Source organism: Anomaloglossus baeobatrachus, chromosome 2 (genome assembly GCF_048569485.1).
Source record: "Anomaloglossus baeobatrachus isolate aAnoBae1 chromosome 2, aAnoBae1.hap1, whole genome shotgun sequence".
Lineage (NCBI taxonomy): Eukaryota > Metazoa > Chordata > Amphibia > Anura > Aromobatidae > Anomaloglossus > Anomaloglossus baeobatrachus.
Window position 1 is genome coordinate 231,197,734 of NC_134354.1, and position 25,643 is coordinate 231,223,376.

Here is a 25,643-nt window from a genome sequence, read left to right on the forward strand (position 1 = left end):
ATCTGTCAGCGTGAATGTCAGAAGCAAAAACCCAAGAATTGTCCTCCTGACCATAACCCTTCCACTTAACAAGGTACTGAAGCTTTCGTCTATTAAGACGGGAATCCAAAGTTTTCTCTACTTCATACTCTAGATCCCTTTTCCACCAACACAGGAGCAGGAGGCGCCGCCATGGGAATTGCTGGTTACACATGTTTTTTTTAAAAAAGACTTATGAAAAACATTGTGAATTTTAAAAGACTGAGGAAGAGCCAAACGAAAAGATACGAAATTAATTATCTCCGAAATCCTATAAGGCTCAATAAATCTTGGCTTAAATTTAGGAGAAGAAACTCTCATAGGAATATTTTTGCTGGACAACCTAACCATGTCCCCCACTAAACTGGGGACAAACAGTCCTACGCCAGTTGGCAAACCTTTGGGCATTCTCCTGGGACTGAAACAATTTGTCCACTATTTGACCCCAAATCTGCTGCATTCTCTCCACCACAGAATCCACACTCAGACAGGCCGAAGTCAAAGCCTGCCCTGAAGAAAACCTGGGATGAAACCCAAAATTGCAGAAAAATGGAAACATCGAAGTAGCAGAGCTAGCCCTATTATTGACAGCAAACTCTGCCAATGGCAAAAACGAAACCCAGTCATCCTGATCCACAGATACAAAATACCTCAAATAGGTTTCAAAGGTCTGGTTTGCTCTCTCAGTCTGACCATTGGTCTGAGTATGAAACGCAGAAGAAAAAGACAGCCCAATTCCTAATTTAGAACAAAATGCTCTCCAAAATGTGGACACATACTGAACTCCTCTGTCTGACACAATATTCTCAGGAATACCATGTAAACGAACCACCTGTTGAAAAAACAAGGGCACCAACTCTGATGAAGATGACAACTTAGGCAATGGTACCGAATGGACCATCTTAGAAAATCTATCACAAAAAACCCAACTAACAATCATCCTCTGAGAGACAGGAAGATCCAAAATAAAATCCATAGCGATATGAGTCCAAGGTCTCTTAGGTACAGGCAATGGTAATAACAACCTACTATAACGTGAACAACAAGGCTTGGAACTAGAACAAACCCCACAAGATTGTACAAAACTCCTGACATCCCGAGATAAAAAGACCTACTCACTAGATCCCTAGTACCAAAAATCCCAGGATAACCAGCCAAGATGGAACAATGAATCTCTGACATTACTCTACTCCTCCATTGATCAGGAATATACAGTTTCCCCACAGGGCATCTCTCTGATTTGTCCCCCTGAAATCTCTCAAGTTCTAACTTCAAATCAGGCGAAATGGCAGAGAGGACCACATCTTCATTCAGGATGGTAGATGGCTCAGTAACATCAAGAGAATCAGGAAAGAAACCTCTAGAGAGGGCATCTGCTTTAATATTCTTGGTGCCTGGTAGAAAAGAAACCACAAAATCGAAACGCATAAAAAATAGAGCCCACCTGGCCTGCCTAGGATTCAGTCACTTGGCAGATTCATCGTAGGTCAGATTCTTATGATCAGTGAGCACCACAATGTGATGTCTAGCCCCTTCCAACCAATGTCTCCATTCTTGAAAAACCCACTTCATAGCCAATAATTCCCGATTACCCACATTATAGTTTTGTTCAGATGGATAACATTTCTGAGAGATGAAGGCACAAGGCTTCAGTTTGGACGTTATAGGATCTATTTGAGACAAAACAGCTCCTGCTTCAATCTCTGAGGCATCTTATCTCCACTTGAAACGGAAGAGAAGCATCAGGTTGCTGCAGGACTGGGGCAGAAGTGAATCTCTTTTTAAGCTCCTGAAAGGCCATAATAGCCTCTGGGGTCCAATTCTCAACATCAGCTCCCTTTTTGATCAAATCTGTCAATGGCTTAACAATACTAGAGAAATTACCTACAGTCAGGGCCAGAAATATTTGGACAGTGACACAAGTTTTGTTATTTTAGCTGTTTACAAAAACATGTTCAGAAATACAATTATATATATAATATGGGCTGAAAGTGCACACTCCCAGCTGCAATATGAGAGTTTTCACATCCAAATCGGAGAAAGGGTTTAGGAATCATAGCTCTGTAATGCATAGCCTCCTCTTTTTAAAGGGACCAAAAGTAATTGGACAAGGGACTCTAAGGGCTGCAATTAACTCTGAAAGCGTCTCCCTCGTTAACCTGTAATCAATGAAGTAGTTAAAAGGTCTGGGGTTGATTACAGGTGTGTGGTTTTGCATTTGGAAGCTGTTGCTGTGACCAGACAACATGCGGTCTAAGGAACTCTCAATTGAGGTGAAGCAGAACATCCTGAGGCTGAAAAAAAAGAAAAAATCCATCAGAGAGATAGCAGACATGCTTGGAGTAGCAAAATCAACAGTCGGGTACATTCTGAGAAAAAAGGAATTGACTGGTGAGCTTGGGAACTCAAAAAGGCCTGGGCGTCCATGGATGACAACAGTGGTGGATGATCGCCGCATACTTTCTTTGGTGAAGAAGAACCCGTTCACAACATCAACTGAAGTCCAGAACACTCTCAGTGAAGTAGGTGTATCTGTCTCTAAGTCAACAGTAAAGAGAAGACTCCATGAAAGTAAATACAAAGGGTTCACATCTAGATGCAAACCATTCATCAATTCCAAAAATAGACAGGCCAGAGTTAAATTTGCTGAAAAACACCTCATGAAGCCAGCTCAGTTCTGGAAAAGTATTCTATGGACAGATGAGACAAAGATCAACCTGTACCAGAATGATAGGAAGAAAAAAGTTTGGAGAAGAAAGGGAACGGCACATGATCCAAGGCACACCACATCCTCTGTAAAACTTGGTGGAGGCAACGTGATGGCATGGGCATGCATGGCTTTCAATGGCACTGGGTCACTTGTGTTTATTGATGACATAACAGCAGACAAGAATAGCCGGATGAATTCTGAAGTGTACCGGGATATACTTTCAGCCCAGATTCAGCCAAATGCCGCAAAGTTGATAATTTTGTTCAAACCTTCAAATTAAACGTTACAATCTGCACTTGAATTCTGTTGTAGAGATTTCATTTAAAATCCAATGTGGTGGCATGCAGAGCCCAACTCGCGAAAATTGTGTCACTGTCCAAATATTTCTGGACCTAACTGTATAAATTTACGGTAGAAATTAGCAAAAAACAAAAATTTCTGAAGGGATTTCAAAGAGGTAGGCTGAACCCAGTCATAAATGGCCTGGACCTTGACCAGATCCATTTGAATAGAAGACGGGGACAAAATAAACCCCAAAAAGGAAATTTTTTTGTACGCCGAAGAGACATTTGACCCTTAACGTACAAAATCATCAGAAAAAAAGCAAAATACCATCCAAATAGACGATCAGAAATTTACCAATTAGTTCCCGGAAAATATCATTCATGAATGACTGGAAGACGGAGTGGGCATTAGTGAGCCCGAAAGGCATCACTAGGTACTCAAAATGCCCCTCAGGGGTATTAAAAGCCGTCTTCCATTCATCACACTCCTTAATTCGAATGAGATAGTACGCCCCCTTAAGATCAAGTTTAGTAAACCATTTAGCCCCTTTGACTCTGGAAAACAGATCTGACATCAGGGGCAAATGATATTGATATTTAACAGTGATTTTATTAAGGAGGCGATAGTCAATACAAGGTACAATGACCCAACCTTCTTGGACACAAAGAAAAAAACGGCACCCAGGGGTGAAGATGACGGTCTAATTTGACCTTTTTCCAATGACTCCTTAATATAAGTTCTCATAGCATCATGTTTGGGCACCGACAAATTGAAAATCTGTCCCTTAGGAAATTTGCAACCTGGCACTAATTCAATGGCACAATTACACTCCCTATGGGGAGGCAAGGAATCAGATCCAGTCTCATTAAACACATTAAGTATTTGTCGACAAATATTCAGGTACATCATGTGTCTAAGCAGAAATAGACAACACAGAAAGGTCATTATGCACACATTGACAACCCTAACTAACCACAGACAAGGATTTCCAATCTAGAACTGGATTATTGGTCTGCAGCCAAGGGAATCCCAGTACCAAAATATCATGCAAGTTGTGTAGTACCAAAAATTTACAATTCTCCTGATTAGCTGGTGCAACCCTCAGTCACCTGGGTCCAAAATTTATTCTCAGCTAAGGGAGAGTAGCATCAATGCCCCTTAAAGGAATAGGAGTTTGAAAAGGTTACATGGGAAAGCCACAACTTTTAGCAAACCCAATATCCATTAAGCTCAGGGCGGCCCCCGAATCAAGAAAAGCCATAGCAGAAAACGAGGATAACAAGCAAATTAAAGAGACTGACAAAATAAATTTAGGTTGCACAGTACCCTCACTAAATGAACGAGCAAATCTCTTTTCTCGTTTAGGGCAGACAGAGATAGTGTGAGAAGAGTCTCCACAATAGAAACACAACGTGTTTCTCCGTCTAAAACCCTACCGCTCAATATTAGAGAGAACCCTATCACACTGCAAAGGCTCCGAAGACTGTTCCGCAAGCAATACATCAGCACGTATCGTTTTGTGCTCGCGTAAACGTCTGTCAATCTGAATGGCTAAAGTCATAGAGGCATCGAGACCCGAAGGGATAGGAAATCCCACCATAACATCTTTTACAGTATCCACAAGACCCTTCCGAAACAGGTCCGCAAGTGCATCATCATTCCATTTGGTAAGGACCGCCTTCTTTCTGAATCTCTGTCAAAAAATTTCAGCAGAATCCTGACCCTGGATCAATGCCATCAAGGCTTTCTCAGCTTCATCCAGAACATTAGGTTCGTCAAACAACCATCCCAGGGCCTGAAAAAAGGAATCCACATCAGCAAGAATCGGATCACCAGGTACCAAGGAAAAGGCCCAGTCATGAGGGTCACCGCGTAACAAGGAGATGACAATCCTAACCTGCTGCAAGGAACTCCCTGAGGACTTAGGTATTAAGGAAAAAAATAATTTGTAATTATTTTTAAAGTTCAAGAATCTCTATCCCCCGAGAACACTTCAGGAACGGGAATTTTAGGTTCTACAACAGGAGTCTGTCTAAGATAAGCCGATATACCCTGAACCTCAGAAGCAAGATGTTCAACACGATCAGACAACTTGTTAATATCCACGGAATCAAAAGAATAAGAGAAAAAGTTTCACCGAGCGTGGCGGCTTCGTCAGGCTTGTTGAAACGCGCGTCGAGGCCTCGCCCTCACCACTGACCTGACAGCTGCAGTATTATTCCCATTATGTCTCAAGGTATGACTACTTAATTGATCTTTATATATGTTCATGGGAACAGTGTTGCTTGGGTTGATTTTTAATCATTGATGTGTTACACCCTTTGTCTTCCCCCTCTTGGCCATTCGGGTACGTTACATCTTGTACCTTCATTAGCAGTCCTATCAGTTGGTGTGTGTGCTCTTTCTGTATTGGCAAAATTCCATCTTCTACCTCCACCGTCTGTCCTCTGTTCACCTTTTTCTATTAATTTCAATAAAAGTATTTTGTATTTCACCATCATTGTTTTGATTCCTTTTTTTCAGTGCCCCCTTATTCTTTTATTCTTGGGCTTATCACTGATCCTCCTTTGGTTATATGTTTAGCATGAAATCTTTCCCGTCTGTTTTAGGGAATTTGTAGGTCATTATTTTTTTTTATCTGGAGTGAATTCTGGCGCAGGATAAATTGAGGAACCTGAAGGACAAATTCCAAGCCATCTTCAGAGGCATAAGAAACATTTATCACCGGCAGCAGCTAAGCAAAAACAGCTCTCCTATATACACCAGGCTGGTCAGCAATAGGACTTCCTGGATTCCCAATTAATACCAACACCTGTTTGAGTCACAGATTCAGAATCAGCTTCTTTACCATTCCTGGCCACCAAAGGGAGCTCCAAGCCAGCACCCACTCGGATGACATTCACAACAGGGATCCACAAGTAAGCGCAGAGTAGGAAAGTCTCAAACTCCACAGACACCGGTGATTGCTTCTGATTTACCCGGGACCAGCTGGAGCCCATCGCGGCAGAGAGCGGCACCATCGGGCATCTTACTAACTGTGAGTAAAAAGTACTTTGAACCACAGCTCTGGTGTCGTCCTTGTCATTGCCGCTGCTAGTGCTTCGGCGCCACCGGCCGTCCCCACCGCCCTCATCTCCCTGGGTCCCACTCCAACTGTGGGGAGTGAAACCATCTCTGCTGCTATTACCATCCGCCCTGGAGGACAGCGACAGCAGCGGCGGCTAATCCCTGGCCGCGTACCGCAGGGTTAACCTCCTGCCCCCTGGATGCTACAGGTACACCTTGCAGCAAAGCCTGAACCTTTTTTTGGTGGGTAAACACCATGGTTCCTATTTAGGACTTGATTTTCCTTTCCTCTTTTTTGGACAAAATACACAATTTTCAAAGATTGAATGAGAATTTTTTTTACCTGTTCTAAACAATTTCATGCACGAACAAGCGTTTTTTGGACACATCATTCAGTCACACAACTAATCCACATTACACACTTGGGCCCCTTTCAGATGTCCATGTTTAATCAGGTACAAGCAACACGCATCAGTAAAGTCATACCTGTGTCACACATGTGACATCTGTGTTTGCATACGTGTGACATAAGTGTGACACGTACTCGAGAAAACTCGGGTCTTTGAAATAAAAAAAATTATTCACCTGTATCCAGTGCTTTTTTGTTCGGCTCTGCTGTCTCCTGCTTCTGACCCCTGCTCATTATATTCATTGATTATTCACTGCACTGAGGAGCTGGAAGCCGGAGCATCGCCGGTGACAGGTGAGTATCCAGCAAGCAGTGTGTGTGCAGTGACATCCAGGAGGTCATTGGAATTCCCAATGAACTCTGATGACATCCCGATGACACCCCTGCGACACTCATGCTACAGCGGGTGTCACTGCGGTGACTTCACGGGTTCATGAGAGTTCATTCGGAACTCTGATGACCTCCTGGACGTCACTGCACACATTGCTTGCTGAATACTCACCTGTCACTGGCGATGCTGTCCCCGACGCTGTCAACGGCGATGCTGTACCCGGCGATGCTGTCCCTGGTGATGCTGTCCTCTGGGATTCTGGGATGCTATACCTGGCGCTGTCCCCGGCGATGTTGTACCTGGCGATGCTGTCCTCGGCGGTGCTGTCCCCGTAATGTTCTGGCTTCCAAGAGAAAAAACGGACATGTCTCCATGTGTGCGTGCAGGGCCACGAGGGGTCACACGGTCCGTGTGAAAACACACACGTGTGAGTAACATCATAGAATAACATGGGTATGTGTGGCATCCGTGTTAAAAACGGATGTCACACGTACCTAAAACACGGACGTCTGAAAGGGGCCTTATTGTGACCGATGGGTCATTGGCGTTAGAATCTAAAAGTTTATAGGCCAGTGTAGGTAAGCAGTTAGAGTTTTCTAACGCAAACTTTTTTGGATCACAAAAACCAGTAAGAGATCATAAGACTCTGAACTGGGTCCTTTTCTTTTCAGTATAGTCAATACTAACCTTGTAGAGGGGTTACTATTTATGTAGAGCCATTAACACAAAAACAGTATATTATTACTAATGGAATTGCGCAGGTTACAGAGAAGAACATTTATATGTATGGTTGTATGGTTGTAAAGTTGTCACATGTACATTCAAAATGGGAAGATACTGAAATGGAAAGAACATCATTGTATGCACACTGGTGCATATAATAAAAACATACACAGCTCAAAGTAAATGAAATCACTGACAGGTACAGTGAATAACATTGATTTTGTCATTACAATTGCACTTATCACAGGGTAGGATAAATTAGGCAACAAACAGTCAATTCTTGAAGTTATATTGTTGAAAGCAAGAAAAAAGTGCTAGCATGAAGCGGGCCATGCACAATGTTCACTTGAAAGATATCTATCTCTCCCAACACTTCCATACACATGAGTACTTGGCAGTCATACAGTGCCTACAAGTAGTATTCAACCCCCTGCAGATTTAGCAGGTTTACACATTCGGAATTAACTTGGCATTGTGACATTTGGACTGTAGATCAGCCTGGAAGTGTGAAATGCACTGCAGCAAAAAAGAATGTTATTTCTTTTTTTATTTTTTTTTTTAAATTGTGAAAAGTTTATTCAGAGGGTCATTTATTATTCAACCCCTCAAACCACAAGAATTCTGTTTGGTTCCCCTAAAGTATTAAGAAGTATTTCAGGCACAAAGAACAATGAGCTTCACATGTTTGGATTAATTATCTCTTTTTCCAGTTTTTTCTGACTAATTAAGACCCTCCCCAAACTTGTGAACAGCACTCATACGTGGTCAACATGGGAAAGACAAAGGAGCATTTCAAGGCCATCAGAGACAAGATCGTGGAGGGTCACAAGGCTGGCAAGGGGTACAAAACCCTTTCCAAGGAGTTGGGGCTACCTGTCTCCACTGTTGGGAGCATCATCCGGAAATGGAAGGCTTATGGAACTGCTGTTAGCCTTCCACGGCCTGGACAGCCTTTGAAAGTTTCCACCCGTGCCGAGGCCAGGCTTGTCCGAAGAGTCAAGGCTAACCCAAGGACAACAAGGAAGGAGCTCCGGGAAGATCTCATGGCAGTGGGGACATTGGTTTCAGTCAATACCATAAGTAACGTACTCCACCGCAATGGTCTCCATTCCAGACGAGCCCGTAAGGTACCTTTACTTTCAAAGCGTCATGTCAAGGCTCATCTACAGTTTGCTCATGATCACTTGGAGGACTATGAGACAGACTGGTTCAAGGTTCTCTGGTCTGATGAGACCAAGATCGAGATCTTTGGTGCCAACCACACACGTGACGTTTGGAGACTGGATGGCACTGCATACGACCCCAAGAATACCATCCCTACAGTCAAGCATGGTGGTGGCAGCATCATGCTGTGGGGCTCTTTCTCAGCCAAGGGGCCTGGCCATCTGGTCCGCATCCATGGGAAGATGGATAGCACGGCCTACCTGGAGATTTTGGCCAAGAACCTCCGCTCCTCCATCAAGGATCTTAAGTTGGGTCGTCATTTCATCTTCCAACAAGACAACGACCCAAAGCACACAGCCAAGAAAACCAAGGCCTGGTTCAAGAGGGAAAAAATCAAGGTGTTGCAGTGGCCTAGTCAGTCTCCTGACCTTAACCCAATTGAAAACTTGTGGAAGGAGCTCAAGATTAAAGTCCACATGAGACACCCAAAGAACCTAGATAACTTGGAGAAGATCTGCATGGAGGAGTGGGCCAAGATAACTCCAGAGACCTGTGCCGGCCTGATCAGGTCTTATAAAAGACGATTATTAGCTGTAATTGCAAATAAGGGTTATTCCACAAAATATTAAACCTAGGGGTTGAATAATAATTGACCCACACTTTTATGTTGAAAATTTATTAAAATTTAACTGAGCAACATAACTTGTTGGTTTGTAAGATTTATGCATCTGTTAATAAATCCTGCTCTTGTTTGAAGTTTGCAGGCTCTAACTTATTTGCATCTTATCAAACCTGCTAAATCTGCAGGGGGTTGAATACTACTTGTAGGCACTGTATGTTTTCAGTGCTGAGAGAGGAGAAAGCCACTTCTAGAAACCAGCGAATTATCACCCCTGAAAACAAAAGGAATGGCCATTCAAAGTCCCACGGTCCTATCCTTCTCTACTCCGAAACCATCTATTAAGTGGGAGAGTTGGCTGGGCCCAGTGAAATCAGCGGATTCGGACAACTTTCATATATGTATTATGTCGGTAAGAAGCATTTTTCGATCCTTTCTTGCTGGGGATTGGTGCGCTTCAGCTTGATTAACAGTTCAGTCCAGTGGCATCGTAGTGACTAGAGATGAGTGTTCCTGTGGATGTTTAGTTTGGTGGGTGCAGCCGAACTGTACCTCCACTGGTTCGGAGTTGGCCCCAATCTCAACCAAAATCACTGATCGGCAGTTCGGGTTTCCACCCACATACAGCCAGCCATAAGTAGAACACTTCCGAGGGAGGATGGGGTTGTTACCCCTAATGCAAGCCGATCAAACACTGCAAACGGCTCGCACTGGGCTGAAAGGGAGAGCATATCTGAGCACAGCGATGTTCGCGCATACATAAAGCACCCAAACTTTAAACCCAAATTCTTGTTTGTTTTCTTTAAATTAGGTGTTTGGCCCGAAAACTGAACATCGGGATTGCTCATCTCTAGATGTGACCTTGGGCCGAACTGTGTCTTCTCCAATGCTACAAGCAGAGGCAGCTTTGCTTCTGCAGTATTGGAGGAGGATCCAACCAGCTTCAGAACCGTGATTTTACTGTAAAGATCTTGTAAGTACTGCGTGCTTGCCAAGGAAATCAGCCACTGCCAATGGACTGCAGAAGTGGTCAGCAATCCAGGCTATCAGCAGCAAACATTAAAATATCTTTACTTTCTTGAGAATAAAGAACATTTTTAATCATTGCAAAGTTGCTTGTTTTGCTTGTAATTTTAACTATGATGAGAATACATTTTTAAGGATCTGAGTGCCTTTGATAAGGGATAAATTGTGATAGATCAGAGCATCTCCAGAACAGCCTGCTTTGTTGGGTGAGCCCAACACATTTTTCATTGCTGGATCACTGTGTGCCTTAATGTCTGTTTTTAGCAAAATGCTGTAGTTCTGCATTTTACTTTCCACTGAGTAATGAAAAAAAAAAGGTTTATATTTATCAATTTCCCTCTATTGCAATCAACCTAAATATCAATCTTTCTTTTTCACTTTCTCTTTAGGTCTTGGACACTCTCACCTTCAATTTTCCCACCTGAGCCCTGGAAATCCTGCTCTATCCCCATCAGATGGAGGTTTGTCTCCCAATGATCTGCGTTACAGACATTCAGGATCCCGGCGTCTGTCCATGGATGTGAGTGCAGAGGTCCAATATTTTATCAATTTTAGATAGCAATTGCTGTTTTATAAATCTGAACCGTAGAGGAAAGTTTGTGGATATAGTATTTCAGTATAAGCATAGCTGCGTATTTACATGGAACTTGACAACTACCACTTTCTCTCCAAAGTTCACTCACCACCCTTGAGTTACAGATGAAAGTTCTATATCCCAGTTTGGATTGATGTGTCTACACAATCACACTTCCTTTTCAAATTAGACTACTAGAGATCCATATAATTACAACAATAAAAAGACAAAGCACTTTTCATATCATAAAACCTCATGGTGTGCTGATTCCTGCCTCAGGGTATGTGTGCACACAACGTCTGTATTTAGGCCAATATCGCTATCAGAAAATGCTGAAAGGAATGAACATATACATTTCTTTCTAAAAATGACTTGCTGTGTATAGATTTGAAACCAAAAGTTAACATACACTATCTATAAAGACACATCTGCATGTTTTTCTCACTATATGACATGAAATCAGAATAAACCTTTCCCATTTTAGGTCAATTAGGAACCAAAATTATTTATTGTTACGGGGGGACTGGCAAATTAGGATATGATGGTATATATCCCAATCGCCAGTCTGGGTCCACTGTACTCCAGGTGATAAAGGAGCTGCTGGCAACGCAAAGGTTAGGCGGCGAATACAGAGTTGGGTGGCTCTTAAATAACACTGGAGACCTGGGAACCGGTCACGTGTGTAGGGAAACGTCAGACTGGATAACATCCCAGTTAGCGTTTTGGTATACCTGTGGCGCTACACCGACTACGTGTGCAGGGAACACGTCAGGCCGGGTGGTAACCAGGTAGCATTGACCGGAAGACCGCCGCGAAAGTGCCCTGTCGGCCACGTGTGTACGACACAGCAGTGGTCTCCCAATTAGCGTTTCTGGCCACCAGGGCTCTCAACTGGCCACGTATGTACAGGACACATCAGGCAAGGTGGTCACACCAGTAACGTTGACTGGGAAGCCGATGTGAAGAAAACAGGTTCCACACACCCAGCCCAGGAACTCCCTGTTAACGGCACAAAGGTCCTGGGGTACGCTGCCCGTGCGCGTAGGGGATACTACCGGACAGGTGGAGCAGCAACCGCAGCCCAGTTAACTCCGCTGCAAATAGCAAATACCCAAGCACTCAAAGGAAAAGGAGAGAAATTGTTTCCATGCAAGTGTTTTATTGACAAACTGCAAAAATGTGAACCCAGATATAAAGGATACATATGTTAAACAGGCATATTAAAATATGTATCCTTTATATACACCAGACATTTTTCACTACAAAATGTGATACTTTCCATTTAACTTCACTGACGGTTGTCCGAGGAGACCCGTGCGACATAGCTTCCTTACATTAAGTATATGTTTATCTTGTACATGTTTGTATATATTTGTATATATGTTTCACTTGCACACCGTGTGCAGAATTATTAGGCAAGTTGTATTTTAGAGGATATTTTTATTATTGAACAACAACTATGTTCTCAATCAACCTAAAAGACTCATAAATATCAAAGCTTAATATTTTTGGAAGTTGGAGTGGGGTTTTTTTTAGATTTGGCTATCTTAGGAGGATATCTGTTTGTGCAGGTAACTATTACTGTGCAGAATTATTAGGCAACTTAATAAAAAACAAATATATTCCCATCTCACTTGTTTATTTTCACCAGGTAAACCAATATAACTGCACAAAATTTACAAATAAATATTTCTGGCATGCAAAAACAAAACCCAAAAAAATTAGTGACCAATATAGCCATCTTTCTATATGATGACACTCAACAGCCTACCATCCAAAGATTCTGTCAGTTGCTTGATCTGTTTACAATGAACATTGCATTCAGCAGCCACCACAGCCTCCCAGACACTGTCTGAGAGGTGTACTGTTTTCCTTCCCTGTAGATCTCACATTTTATGAGGGACCACAGGTTCTCTATGGGGTTCAGATCAGGTGAACAAGGGGGCTATGTCATTATTTTTTCATCTTTTAGACCTTTACTGGCCAGCCACACTGTGGAGTAGTTGGATGCATGTGATGGAGCATTGTCCTGCATGAAAATCATGTTTTTCTTGAACGATACCGACTTCTTTCTGTACCACTGCTTGAAGAAGTTGTCTTCCAGAACTGGCAGTAGGTCTGGGAGTTGAGCTTCACTCCATCCTCAACCCGAAAAGGTCGCACAAGTTCATCTTTGATACCAGCCCATACCAATACCCCACCTCCACCTTGCTGGCATCTGAGTCGGAATGGAGCTATCCACCCTTTACTAATCCAGCCTCTGGCCCATCAAGAGTGACTCTCATTTCATCAGTCCATAAAACCTTTGAAAAATCAGTCTTAAGATATTTCTTGGCCCAGTCTTGACGTTTTATCTTATGTTTCTTGTTCAAAGGTGGTCGTTTTTCAGCCTTCCTTACCTTGGTCATGTCCCTGAGTATGGCACACCTTGTGCCTTTTGATACTCCAGTAACATTAGAGCTCTGAAATATGGCCAAACTGGTGGCAAATGGCATCTTGGCAGCTTCATGCTTGATTTTCCTCAATTCATGGGCAGTTATTTTGCGCCTTATTTGCCCAACACGCTTCTTGCGACCCTGTTGGCTGTTTGTTTTGATTGTTCGGTGATCATGCTTCAAAAGTTTGGCAATTTCAAGACTGCTGCATCCCTCTGCAAGACATCTCACAATTTTGGACTTTTCAGAGCCCATCAAATCTCTCTTCTGACCCATTTTGCCAAAGGAAAGGAAGTTGCCTAATAATTAAGCACACCTTATATAGGGTGTTTATGTCATTACAACACACCCCTCCTCATTACAGAGATGCACATCACCTGATTTACATAATTAGTAGTTGGCTCTCAAGCCTATACAGCTTGGAGTAGGACAACATGTATAAAAAGTATCATGTGATCAAAATACTCATTTGCCTAATAATTCTGCACACAGTGTAGATATTCACTATATATTTTTAACCTTTGTAGGCAACAACCTTAATAAAGGTGTCATAACCGAAACGTTGGTGTTGCTACTGTCAGGGTTCACATTTTTGCAGTTTGTCAATAAAACACTTGCATGGAAACAATTTCCCTCCTTTTCCTTTGAGTGCTTGGGTATTTGCTATTTGCTATTTCGATTTGTTTACCCTATAGCACCTAGTCTATAGTAGTTGAGCCAGACTTTATCTAAATACTACAGTTAACCCCACTGGGCTGCACTAGCAGGACTGGACAGTAGGGGAGAAGCACGGCGCCTGACCCTATCGTGCCCAGCCACGGGTGTCTTGACGTGCCTGGCACCCTACCTTACTGCTTCCAATCAAACTGGCTGTAGCCGTAATGGGCTCTATACATGGAGGTGTGCTCACAACAAGCATATGAGAAGACTATTCACGTCCATGTTGTCTACAGCCCCTTTTATAACCTGGGTCTGCCCCAAACCCAGGGTAGACCACAATGGCTCCTCCAGGAGCCAATTGCGGAGTACCATGTCATCAGTAACATCACCAGGGGCCTCTCCGGACCTGCCACGTCACTGATGACCTCATGGCTGCCACGCCCCAAACACCTCACCAGTCAGCATCTGACGACCAATGGTGAGGTGCCGTGTCATAGGGGCGGGCCTCCGCGAGCCAGTCCGGAGTGGCCACATCATCAGGACACCTGATGCATGGCGGCCTATCAGGGCCTGCCACCTCACGGACATGCCCAGTGAGGTTCTTACTGGACCTAGCCTCTGATGCACTAAGTGCCTGAGCATGCTCAGTAGCCTGAACAACAGTCTCAAAAATCAAACTATCTGCCTGAGCATACTCAATAGGCACAACACAGGACTTCAACACAGCACGATGTCCAAGTACCTGTGCAAAGAGGCTTTTCGCACTAAGTGTAGGAGCATGCTCAGTAGCCTGAGCCGAGGACTTCGCCTCAGAAATAGCACTATAAGGCTGAGCATGCTCACTAGGCGAAACACTGGACTTAGGCTCTGGCTTGGGTAAATCGGCACGCGCATTTGCACTAACCGCGTCTCCACACTTAGACATGGAGTAGGAAGCAGCCAGCTGGACGACCTGAGGCACAACCAAAAACGGCAGCCGGCGCCTGGGCGCAACAGGAACCGCAGCAGGCTGCTTGCGGCTATGGCAGCGCCGATTCGTGACATTTATATTTGCCAAATGTCAGAATAATGAGAGAGAGAGAATGTTTTAAGGCATTTTTGTTACTTTCTCCAAAGTCAAAAGCTTACATACATTAAGAGTACTATGCCTTTAAACAATATAAGACAGCCCATATGATGATGTCATGTCTTTGGAAGCTTCTGATAGGTTTATTGGCAACATCTGAGTTAATTAGAGACACGCCTGTGGGGCCCACCATAAGATTCACTGATTTTCTCATGGGCCAGTCCGAGCCCATGATGTAGAGAAAATAAGCAGCAGAATTTGTTCTGGCGCTGGAGATTTGCATCCACAGCACATCAATTTATGCTGTGGATTTTTACCATGGTTTTCACCATCTCCATCCCAATGCTATGGGTGAAATCTGTGGTAAAAAAGCAGCATCTACACAGCATAACCTGTACAAATTGGTGCAGATTTTATTGTTTTGCACAAAAGTCCTGTTTTGATATACCCAAATGGTTTGTGCACACTTTGGACAAGTATTCACAGCAGACATTGCTGCACCGAAAACGTGTCCCTTGCATGTTGCCATTTTCATGCATGCATTTTTTATGCATTTTTTCCATTCATTTGAATATGTGAAAAACACTGCAAAAACACTGAATTAACATGATTGACAGCTTTGAACCTGCTTCAAATTTGCAAAGAAAAAATGAGCATTGTGTGCATCAGATTTATGAAATCTCATTCACTTTACTGGTACTGTAAAGCTGTGTTTTTTCGTGCCACAAAAACATAGAAAAAATAGCAAAAATGCAACATGTGAACAAGCACTAAAGGAGTTTTCGAGGATTAGACAGAGATAACCATAGCAGTAGGAAATATGATAAATTATCAATAATCATTTGTTAAATCCCCTGCAGCTCCAGCATCAATAATCCAGTAGTCCTTGCCAGTCTTGAAACTTGGCTGCCATGTTCATGTGAATGTACCCCACAATATAGCTGTAATTAAAGGTAACCTGTCACCAGATTTGGTGCCTATAAATTGCAGTCACCACCAATAGACTCTTATATACACCATTCTAACATGCTGTATATAAGAGCGCAGGCCACTGTGTAGAAAAAATCACTTTATAATACTTACCTGAGGGACGGTGCGGTGCAGACTGGTCGGGTGGGTGTCTCCATTCTCCGGGTGCGGTGACTCCTCTTTTGGCCATCTTTCTCCTCCTTCTTCTGAAGCCCGGGTGTATGACGCGTCCTACGTCATGCACACTAGTCGGTATTGAGGTCCTGCGCAGGCACACTACAATACTTTGATCTGCCAAAGTGCGTCTGCGCAGGACCCCAGTGTCGGCTTGTGTGGATGATGTAGGACGCGTCATGCACCCAGGCTTCATAAGAAGGAGGACAAAGAAGGCCGCATGAGGAGTCGCCGGTACCGAAGAATGGAGACCCAATCCGACCAGTCTGCATCGCACCGTCCCCCTAGGTGAGTATTATAAAGTGATTTTTACATTCTACACAGTGGTCTGGGCTCTTAAACGTAGCATATTAGAATGCTGTATATAAGATCCCACTGCTGGTGGCCGCACCTTATAATCGCGAAATCTGGTGACAGGTTCCCTTTAAGTAAATATGAAGAGGCAGGGCATCGGAGTCAGGATCATAAGGAATTTAATAAGTGAGTTATTGTAAAAACTAGGTAAAGAAAAGTACTTTGGCAAACAATTAACTGTCATTTCCAATGGCAACTAGTACTCCCAGCATGCCTGAGAGCTGTAGAAATTCGGCACTTGCTGTCATATTTTGGGATCTTCACTTATCAGGAGAACAGCGGTGCAGATTCCTGCCTGCCCATATCTTCCCAACACATTTGTAATATACTTTTAAAGATGGGATGTCATGCTAGTGTAGTCACAGGTGGGAAAATCTAACACTGAAAAAAAAGATGGAATCATTGGAATTAAGTTATTACATATTATGAAAAAATTTCTATACCTCAATAACTCACCAACCACCTTGCAGAAAAGTCAGGATAATCTTTCAAGTTGTGGGATCCCAGTATGGGTCTAATAACCCATCACGGCAGCTTGTAGTGCCAAGACACGAAATCTTGAGTTTTATCGTGAAATCATGTATTTTGCCTAAACAATCGCATAATTACAAAAGTCAACAAATGACAAATGGGCTTTCAGATGTCAAGTGTAATTTCAGTCCTAGTCTGGCACCCATTGAATGGGTAGTATAATCTCAGTTGGGCCCACTTTACAGACTGGTTCAGTTGGAAAGATGACCCTGTCTTCAAAATCCTACAATCTACAAGGAAAGGCAAAAGACAGTAGATGAGGGTCCCAACTCCTCCTTTTTCAACTCACTGCACGACTGCAGTACAGATAAGCTTAAAGGGGATGTCCAGCCAACATAAAACTTTGTCCAAGGGATGGGATTTGTAAAAACAACACAGCCAGTCATCCTCACCTACTGGCACCCACCTTGGATCCAGTGAAGGGCACTTCATTTCTAGAGACAGGATGTGGTAATGTCACATTTCACTACTGCAACCTGTGATTGGCTACAGCAGTCAGATGACTTTGAGCAGCATCATAAAAAACATTGCCTGATGTGCTACTCAAGTCACCTGACTGCTGCAGTCAATCAAACGTCACAGCAGTCTGGTAGAGCCGTAACATCACTGTGTCCTGCCTCTGCACAGACTTAGGATTAGCCTACGTTGCATCCAGTTGGGTGCTAGTATGTGAATAAATTTCAGTTTTTACATTGCCCATCCCCTGTGCAAAGTTTTACTTTACCCAGGCAACCCCTTTAATGGCAAATAAACAAAAAACTGACCAGCAACTCATAACAGAATGATGCAAGTGTAACTGCTGCAAGTTGATGTGATGGTGTAATATACAAACCAAAGAATAGAGCAGCACTCTATATTCATTAAGATACAGTTAGGTCCAGAAATATTTGGACAGTGACACAATTTTCGCGAGTTGGGCTCTGCATGCCACCACATTGGATTTGAAATGAAACCTCTACAACAGAATTCAAGTGCAGATTGTAACGTTTAATTTGAAGGTTTGAACAAAAATATCTGATAGAAATTGTAGGAATTGTACACATTTCTTTACAAACACTCCACATTTTAGGAGGTCAAAAGTAATTGGACAAATAAACCAAACCCAAACAAAATATTTTTATTTTCAATATTTTGTTGCGAATCCTTTGGAGGTAATCACTGCCTTAAGTCTGGAACCCATGGACATCACCAAACGCTGGGTTTCCTCCTTCTTAATGCTTTGCCAGGCCTTTACAGCCGCAGCCTTCAGGTCTTGCTTGTTTGTGGGTCTTTCCGTCTTAAGTCTGGATTTGAGCAAGTGAAATGCATGCTCAATTGGGTTAAGATCTGGTTTGACTTGGCCATTGCAGAATGTTCCACTTTTTTGCACTCATGAACTCCTGGGTAGCTTTGGCTGTATGCTTGGGGTCATTGTCCATCTGTACTATGAAGCGCCGTCCGATCAACTTTGCGGCATTTGGCTGAATCTGGGCTGAAAGTATATCCCGGTACACTTCAGAATTCATCCGGCTACTCTTGTCTGCTGTTATGTCATCAATAAACACAAATGACCCAGTGCCATTGAAAGCCATGCATGCCCATGCCATCACGTTGCCTCCACCATGTTTTACAGAGGATGTGGTGTGCCTTGGATCATGTGCCGTTCCCTTTCTTCTCCAAACTTTTTTCTTCCCATCATTCTGGTACATGTTGATCTTTGTCTCATCTGTCCATAGAATACTTTTCCAGAACTGAGCTGGCTTCATGAGGTGTTTTTCAGCAAATTTAACTCTGGCCTGTCTATTTTTGGAATTGATGAATGGTTTGCATCTAGATGTGAACCCTTTGTATTTACTTTCATGGAGTCTTCTCTTTACTGTTGACTTAGAGACAGATACACCTACTTCACTGAGAGTGTTCTGGACTTCAGTTGATGTTGTGAACGGGTTCTTCTTCACCAAAGAAAGTATGCGGCGATCATCCACCACTGTTGTCATCCGTGGACGCCCAGGCCTTTTTGAGTTCCCAAGCTCACCAGTCAATTCCTTTTTTCTCAGAATGTACCCGACTGTTGATTTTGCTACTCCAAGCATGTCTGCTATCTCTCTGATGGATTTTTTCTTTTTTTTCAGCCTCAGGATGTTCTGCTTGACCTCAATTGAGAGTTCCTTAGACCGCATGTTGTCTGGTCACAGCAACAGCTTCCAAATGCAAAACCACACACCTGTAATCAACCCCAGACCTTTTAACTACTTCATTGATTACAGGTTAACGAGGGAGACGCCTTCAGAGTTAATTGCAGCCCTTAGAGTCCCTTGTCCAATTACTTTTGGTCCCTTTAAAAAGAGGAGGCTATGCATTACAGAGCTATGATTCCTAAACCCTTTCTCCGATTTGGATGTGAAAACTCTCATATTGCAGCTGGGAGTGTGCACTTTCAGCCCATATTATATATATAATTGTATTTCTGAACATGTTTTTGTAAACAGCTAAAATAACAAAACTTGTGTCACTGTCCAAATATTTCTGGACCTAACTGTATATGCCAACATATAGAATACGCTTAAAAGCTGTATACTTAAAAAAGGAAGATACAAAGAGCACAAATTGACCAATTCATGTGAGCCCATCAGCCACAACAAGGCATGTCCTTCTCTAATTGGACCCTAAACAAGTCTTTCAGACATAACTTTCACAGACCAAAAGCCTACAATGTTTTCAAGGGCCACCAGAATCTAATGATAATTAAAAGTAGGTTAAGGGTATCTGTACACAATGTTTTTTAGACACCGGCATCCCCACGGAGTTTTCCATGGAAAAATCATTCACAAAAATCTTGACAATGTTTTTTCTGAAGCATATTTTTTTGTCCTCTCTGTCATTTTTGCAGTGACTCCACCAATGGAGTCTTTTTTTATTGTCATGTAAACTTTAAAGGGGTTGTCCAGGCTTGGGGTGCAAGTCTGCAGTCACTCTATGTAGAGAAGGGAGCCAGCACGATCTGAGAGTGGCATGCATCATATAAAAAGTGCAAATTCACAGATTTATTCCAACTGTACGATAATAAAAAAAATGAGATTTTTAGCAAATAATTGATCAATTCTTTGAGCCACCCCTGCCACTTCACGGCAAATCTCAATAGTCCTACTCTATATTATGTATTTCATGTGCCATGTGGCCTCTTAGATAAATTAAAAGCAGAACCATATTGGAGCACACATACTTGTAACCTATATATAACTGCTTCCATGTTGCAAAAAGAGGCAACTGTGGATAATAGGCAGCCCACGTCCCAAAGTGGCGTAGCAGACACCACACACGCCAGGACTATATCAGAACTGACCTTCACAGTGCCAGACCGGCAACTATAAATCAAGGTGGATCAGACCCAAGTATGGTGCTTAATTAGCATTGCCTGTGGAAAAGGGTGAGGCGCTGAATGTGAACAGACACCAACAGGAGGAATATATTGCAAACCAAAGTCAGGCGTGCATAGCATGGTGGTGGTCAGCCACCAGACCAACGTAGCACTGTTAAGGTCAGTTCTGAAATAGTCCTGGTGTGTGCAGCGTCTACTGCACATGCTGGGACCTGGACTGCCTTTTATCCGTAGTTGCCTCTTTTTGCGACATGGAAGCCGTTATATATAGGTTACAGGTACAGTACAGACCAAAAGTTTGGACACACCTAATTCAAAGAGGTTTTTTATTTTCATGACTCTAAAAATTGTAGATTCACATTGAAGACATCAAAACTATGAATCAAAACATGTGGAATTAAATACTTAAAAAAGTGTGAAACAACTGAAAATATGTCTTATATTCTAGGTTCTTCAAAGTAGCCACCTTTTGCTTTGATTACTGCTTTGCACACTCTTGGCATTATTTTGATGAGCTTCAGAGGTAGTTACCGGAAATGGTTTTCCAACAGTCTTGAAGGAGTTCCCAGAAATGCTTAGCACTTGTTGGCCCTTTTGCCTTCACTCTGCGGTCCAGCTCACCCCAAACCATCTCGATTGGGTTCAGGTCTGGTGACTGTGGAGGCCAGGTCATCTGGCGTAGCATCCCGTCACTCTCCTTCTTAGTCAAATAGCCCTTACACAGCCTGGAGGTGTGTTTGGGGTCATTGTCCTGTTGAAAAATAAATGATGGTCCAACAAAACGCAAACCGGATAGAATTGCATACCGCTACAAGATGCTGTGGTAGCCATGCTGGTTTAGTATGCCTTCAATTTTGAATAATTCCCCAACAGTGTCACCAGCATAGCACCCCCACACCGTCACACCTCCTCCTCCATGCTTCACGGTTGGAACCAGGCATGTAGAGTCCATCCGTTCACCTTTTCTACAAAGACACGGTGGTTGGATCCAAAGATCTCAAATTTGGACTCATCAGACCAAAGCACAGATTTCCACTGGTCTAATGTCCATTCCTTGTGTTCTTTAGCCCAAACAAGTCTCTTCTGCTTGTTGCCTGTCCTTAGTAGTGGTTTCCTAGCAACTATTTTACCATGAAGGCCTTCTGCACAAAGTCTCCTCTTAATAGTTGTTCTAGAGATGAGAAGGTATGTCCAAACTTTTGGTCTGTACTGTATGTGTGCTTCAATATGGTTCTGCTTTTAATTCATTTATCTAGGAGGCCACATGGCACATGAAATATGTAATATAGAGTAGGACCCCCCTATTGAGATTTGCCATGACGTGGCAGGGGTGGCTTAAAGAAGTTATCAATTATTTGCTAAAAAATCTCATTTTGTGTTATAGTACAGTTGGATGAAGTCCGTGAATTTCCATTTTTTATATGATGCATGCCATTCTCAGATCGTGCTGGCTCCCCTTTCTTTCTTTTTTTAGTCACTCTGTGTAGCAGCAGACTTGTGAATTCTCACAGCGCGCAGTGTGTGCACTGTCAGGATTCTCTTCTATGATGTACCAAAGTCACCATCTGGAGACCTGCTCTCATAGCTCTTCGCTAGACCAGGTGCTTTTGCACCAAGCTGGAAGACGGACGCAAGCTACACATCATGGGTTTGCGAGCCACATATAGCTCCCAAGCCACAGGTTGGAGACCCCTAGTATATAGTATAAATCTTCTATAAGGAATACAGCAATAAACAGTAGCCTTATGACTGGTAGTCGTTATAAAAACATGTACAGTACACACCAAAAGTTTGGACACATCTTCTCATTCAAAGAGTTTTCTTTATTTTCATGACTCTGAAAATTGTAGATTCACATTGAAGGCATCAGAACTATGAATTAACACATGTGGAATGAAATACTTAAACTGTGAATCAACTGAAAATATGTCTTATTCTAGAAGTTCTTCAAAGGAGCCACCTTTTGTTTTGATTACTACTTTGCACACTCGTGGCATTCTTTTGATGAGCTTCAAGAGGTAGTTACCGGAAATGGTTTTCCAACAGTCTTGAAGGAGTTCCCAGAAATGCTTAGCACTTGTTGGCTCTTTTACCTTAACTCTGCGGTCCAGCTCACCCCAAACCATCTCGATTGGGTTCAGGTCTGGTGACTGTGGAGGCCAGGTCATCTGGCGTAGCACCCCATCACTCTCCTTCTTAGTCAAATAGCCCTTACACAGCCTGGAGGTGTGTTTGGGGTCATTGTCCTGTTGAAAAATAAATGATGGTCCAACAAAACGCAAACCGGATGGAATAGCATGCCGCTGCAAGATGCTGTGGTAGCCATGTTGGTTCAGTATGTCTTCAATATTGAATAAATCCCTAACAGTGTCACCAGAAAAGCACCCCCACACCATCACACCTCCTACTCCATGCTTCACAGTGGGAACCATGCATGTAGAGTCCATCCGTTCACCTTTTCTGCGTCGCACAAAGACACGGTGGTTGGATCCAAAGATCTCAAATTTGGACTCATCATATCAAAGCACAGATTTCCACTGGTCTAATGTCCATGCCTTGTGTTCTTTAGCCCAAACAAGTCTCTTCTGCTTGTTGCCTGTTCTTAGCAGTGGTTTCCTGGCAGCTATTTTACCATGAAGGCCTGCTGCACAAAGTCTCCTCTTAACAGTTGTTTTAGAGATGTGTTTGCTGCTAGAACTCTGTGTGGCATTGACCTGGTCTCTAATCTGAGATGCTGTTAACCTGCGATTTCTGAGGCTGGTGACTCGGATAAACTTATCCTCAGCAGCAGAGGTGACTCTTGGTCTTCCTTTCCTGGGGCGTTCCTCATGTGAGCCAGTTGCTTTGTAGTGTTTCATGGTTTTTGCTACTGCACTTGGGGACACTTTCAAAGTTTTCCCAATTTCTCAGACTGACTGACCTTCATTTCTTAAAGTAATGATGGCCACTCGTTTTTCTTTACTTAGCTGCTTTTTTTGCCATAATACAAATTCTAACAGTCTATTCAGTAGGACTATCAGCTGTGTATCCACCAGACTTCTGAACAACACAACTGATGGTCCCAACCCCAATTATAAGGCAAGAAATCGCACTTATTAAACCTAGCAGGGCACACCTGTGAAGTGAAAACCATTTCCGGTGACTACCTCTTGAAGCTCATCAAGAGAATGCCAACAGTGTGCAAAGCAGTAAGCAAAGCAAAAGGTGGCTACTTTTGAAGAACCTATAATATAAGACATATTTTCAGTTGTTTCACACTCGTTTGCTAAGTATTTCATTCCACATGTGTTAATTCATAGTTTTGATGCCTTCAGTGTGAATCTACAATTTTCAGAGTCATGAAAATAAAGAAAACTCTTTGAATGAGAAGGTGTGTCCAAACTTTTGGTCTGTACTGTATGTGATATAAAAAAAAAAGCAACAAAAGCTTAAACCCTCTTTACACACTTCATTGTAGGGTTACTTCTTTCTAAGATATGTGTACACAGAAGATAGTTGTGTCTGGTATGATTTTGACCCCAACTATTAACATGAGATGACACTGCACCTATATATACTGTATATGTGTCAGAGGATCCCTAGTTATCTATAGGCAATAGTGCGAATAGCACTTTGTGATTGTATGCGGTGCACAGATTCAGCACTGGTTATCGGCAATCACAATAGTCTTTTCTGCCTTCAGCCTCCCTCTTCTTTTTTTTTTACGCTCGAGAGCTGCTTTTAATTAGCTACAGCTCATGACACTGCAGGGACCACAGGGGATTCCTTTAAAATATTGGATGACATAAAAACCATTGATTTTAATAGGTGTCATCTTATTCTTTATTCTTGCAGTGAAGCACAGGGTTTTACTTTGTATAATTTTTTGCTGTTTCCTAATATAACCCTATATTGTATATTATGCTAAACATGAATGTTGTCCCTGTTCTTGTTGCTGACATGGGTTGAGTATGGTGGTCACAGGTGAATTATTTTACAGCCTATCCATTTTTAACGTCGTGAAACAGCCTAGAAGCAATTTTGTTTGTCTGGAAAAGAAATTCACCCCAGCTTCTTTAACCTCTATGGACATTGCATAGTTGACATACTTTTGAAGATCACCCCTGAATATGTAAAAATTTGAATTTATGACTCTAATGCGGGCGTCACACGAGACGATCTATCGTGCGATGTTTGTGCGTCGCGGGCAATTAGTTGCCCATGGCGCACAAAGTCATTAAACCCCCGTCACACGTACTTACCTGCTGAGCGACCTCGCTGTGGGTGGTGAACATCCTCTTCCTGAAGGGGGTGGGATGTTCGGCGTCACAGCGACGTCACACAGCGTCCGGCCACTAGAAGCGGAGGGGCGGAGATGAGCTGGACGTAAACATCCCGCCCACCTCCTTCCTTCTGCATTGCCGGCGGGACGCAGGTAAGCTGTCTTCGTCGTTCCCAGGGTATCACACGGAGCGATTGTACTGCCCCGGGTACGATGAACAACCGGCGTGCAGAAGAAGAAACGACTTTTTGAAAATGAGCGACGTGTCAACGAGCAATGATAAGGTGAGTATTTTTGCGTTGCTGGTAGCTGTCACACGCTACGATATGTCACACGATGCTGGATGTGCGTCACTTACGACGTGACCCCGCCGACATATCGCACGATATACCGTCTCGTGTGACGCCCGCATTAGGCCCTGTGCACACACTGCTGTTTTTGTGAAGCTTTTTTTTTTTTTTTTTTTTTTTAAATCTACATCAAAATCTGCATGTCTCTCCTGAAACCATTCTTCAATGGTGGCAGCCATATTGTACCTGTTTATTACAAAGGACAAGCTATATCATTCTATTACCTATACTACCAGTAGTTCATGATGAATTGATTGCATTTAAATCGGCTGTCCAATCATATGATAGTGATGACTTACTCAATCCCCTAGATAGGTCATCAATCAGATTTGTGGGGTCCGACATCAGGCATTCCCACTTATCAGCTGCAATTAGCTCTGGTGGTAGCCATATGTGAACACTGAACGGAGCTATACTATACATGTCCTTTTAATGTGTAGCAGCTGCTGCTGGGTACTGCATAACAGCACCTATACAAAAGAATAAAGCAATGTAACTCCTTTCAATGGTTACAGCTTCCACTGAAGGTAATATTAACTGATCAGGGGTGCAGCGTGTCG

General features: G+C 42.9%; 1 protein-coding gene across 4 annotated transcripts in view; it reads left to right on the forward strand.

Annotated features, from left to right (window-relative positions):
• The window catches only part of CDK18 (cyclin dependent kinase 18), a 283,704-nt gene that overhangs the window by 193,914 nt on the left and 64,147 nt on the right, over window positions 1–25,643 (forward strand). For all 4 annotated transcript variants that reach the window (XM_075335690.1, XM_075335687.1, XM_075335688.1 and 1 more), the window contains one exon: window positions 10,741–10,871. In XM_075335690.1, coding sequence (XP_075191805.1) covers window positions 10,741–10,871 — 131 coding nt within the window. The remainder of the gene's footprint in view (window positions 1–10,740; window positions 10,872–25,643) is intronic.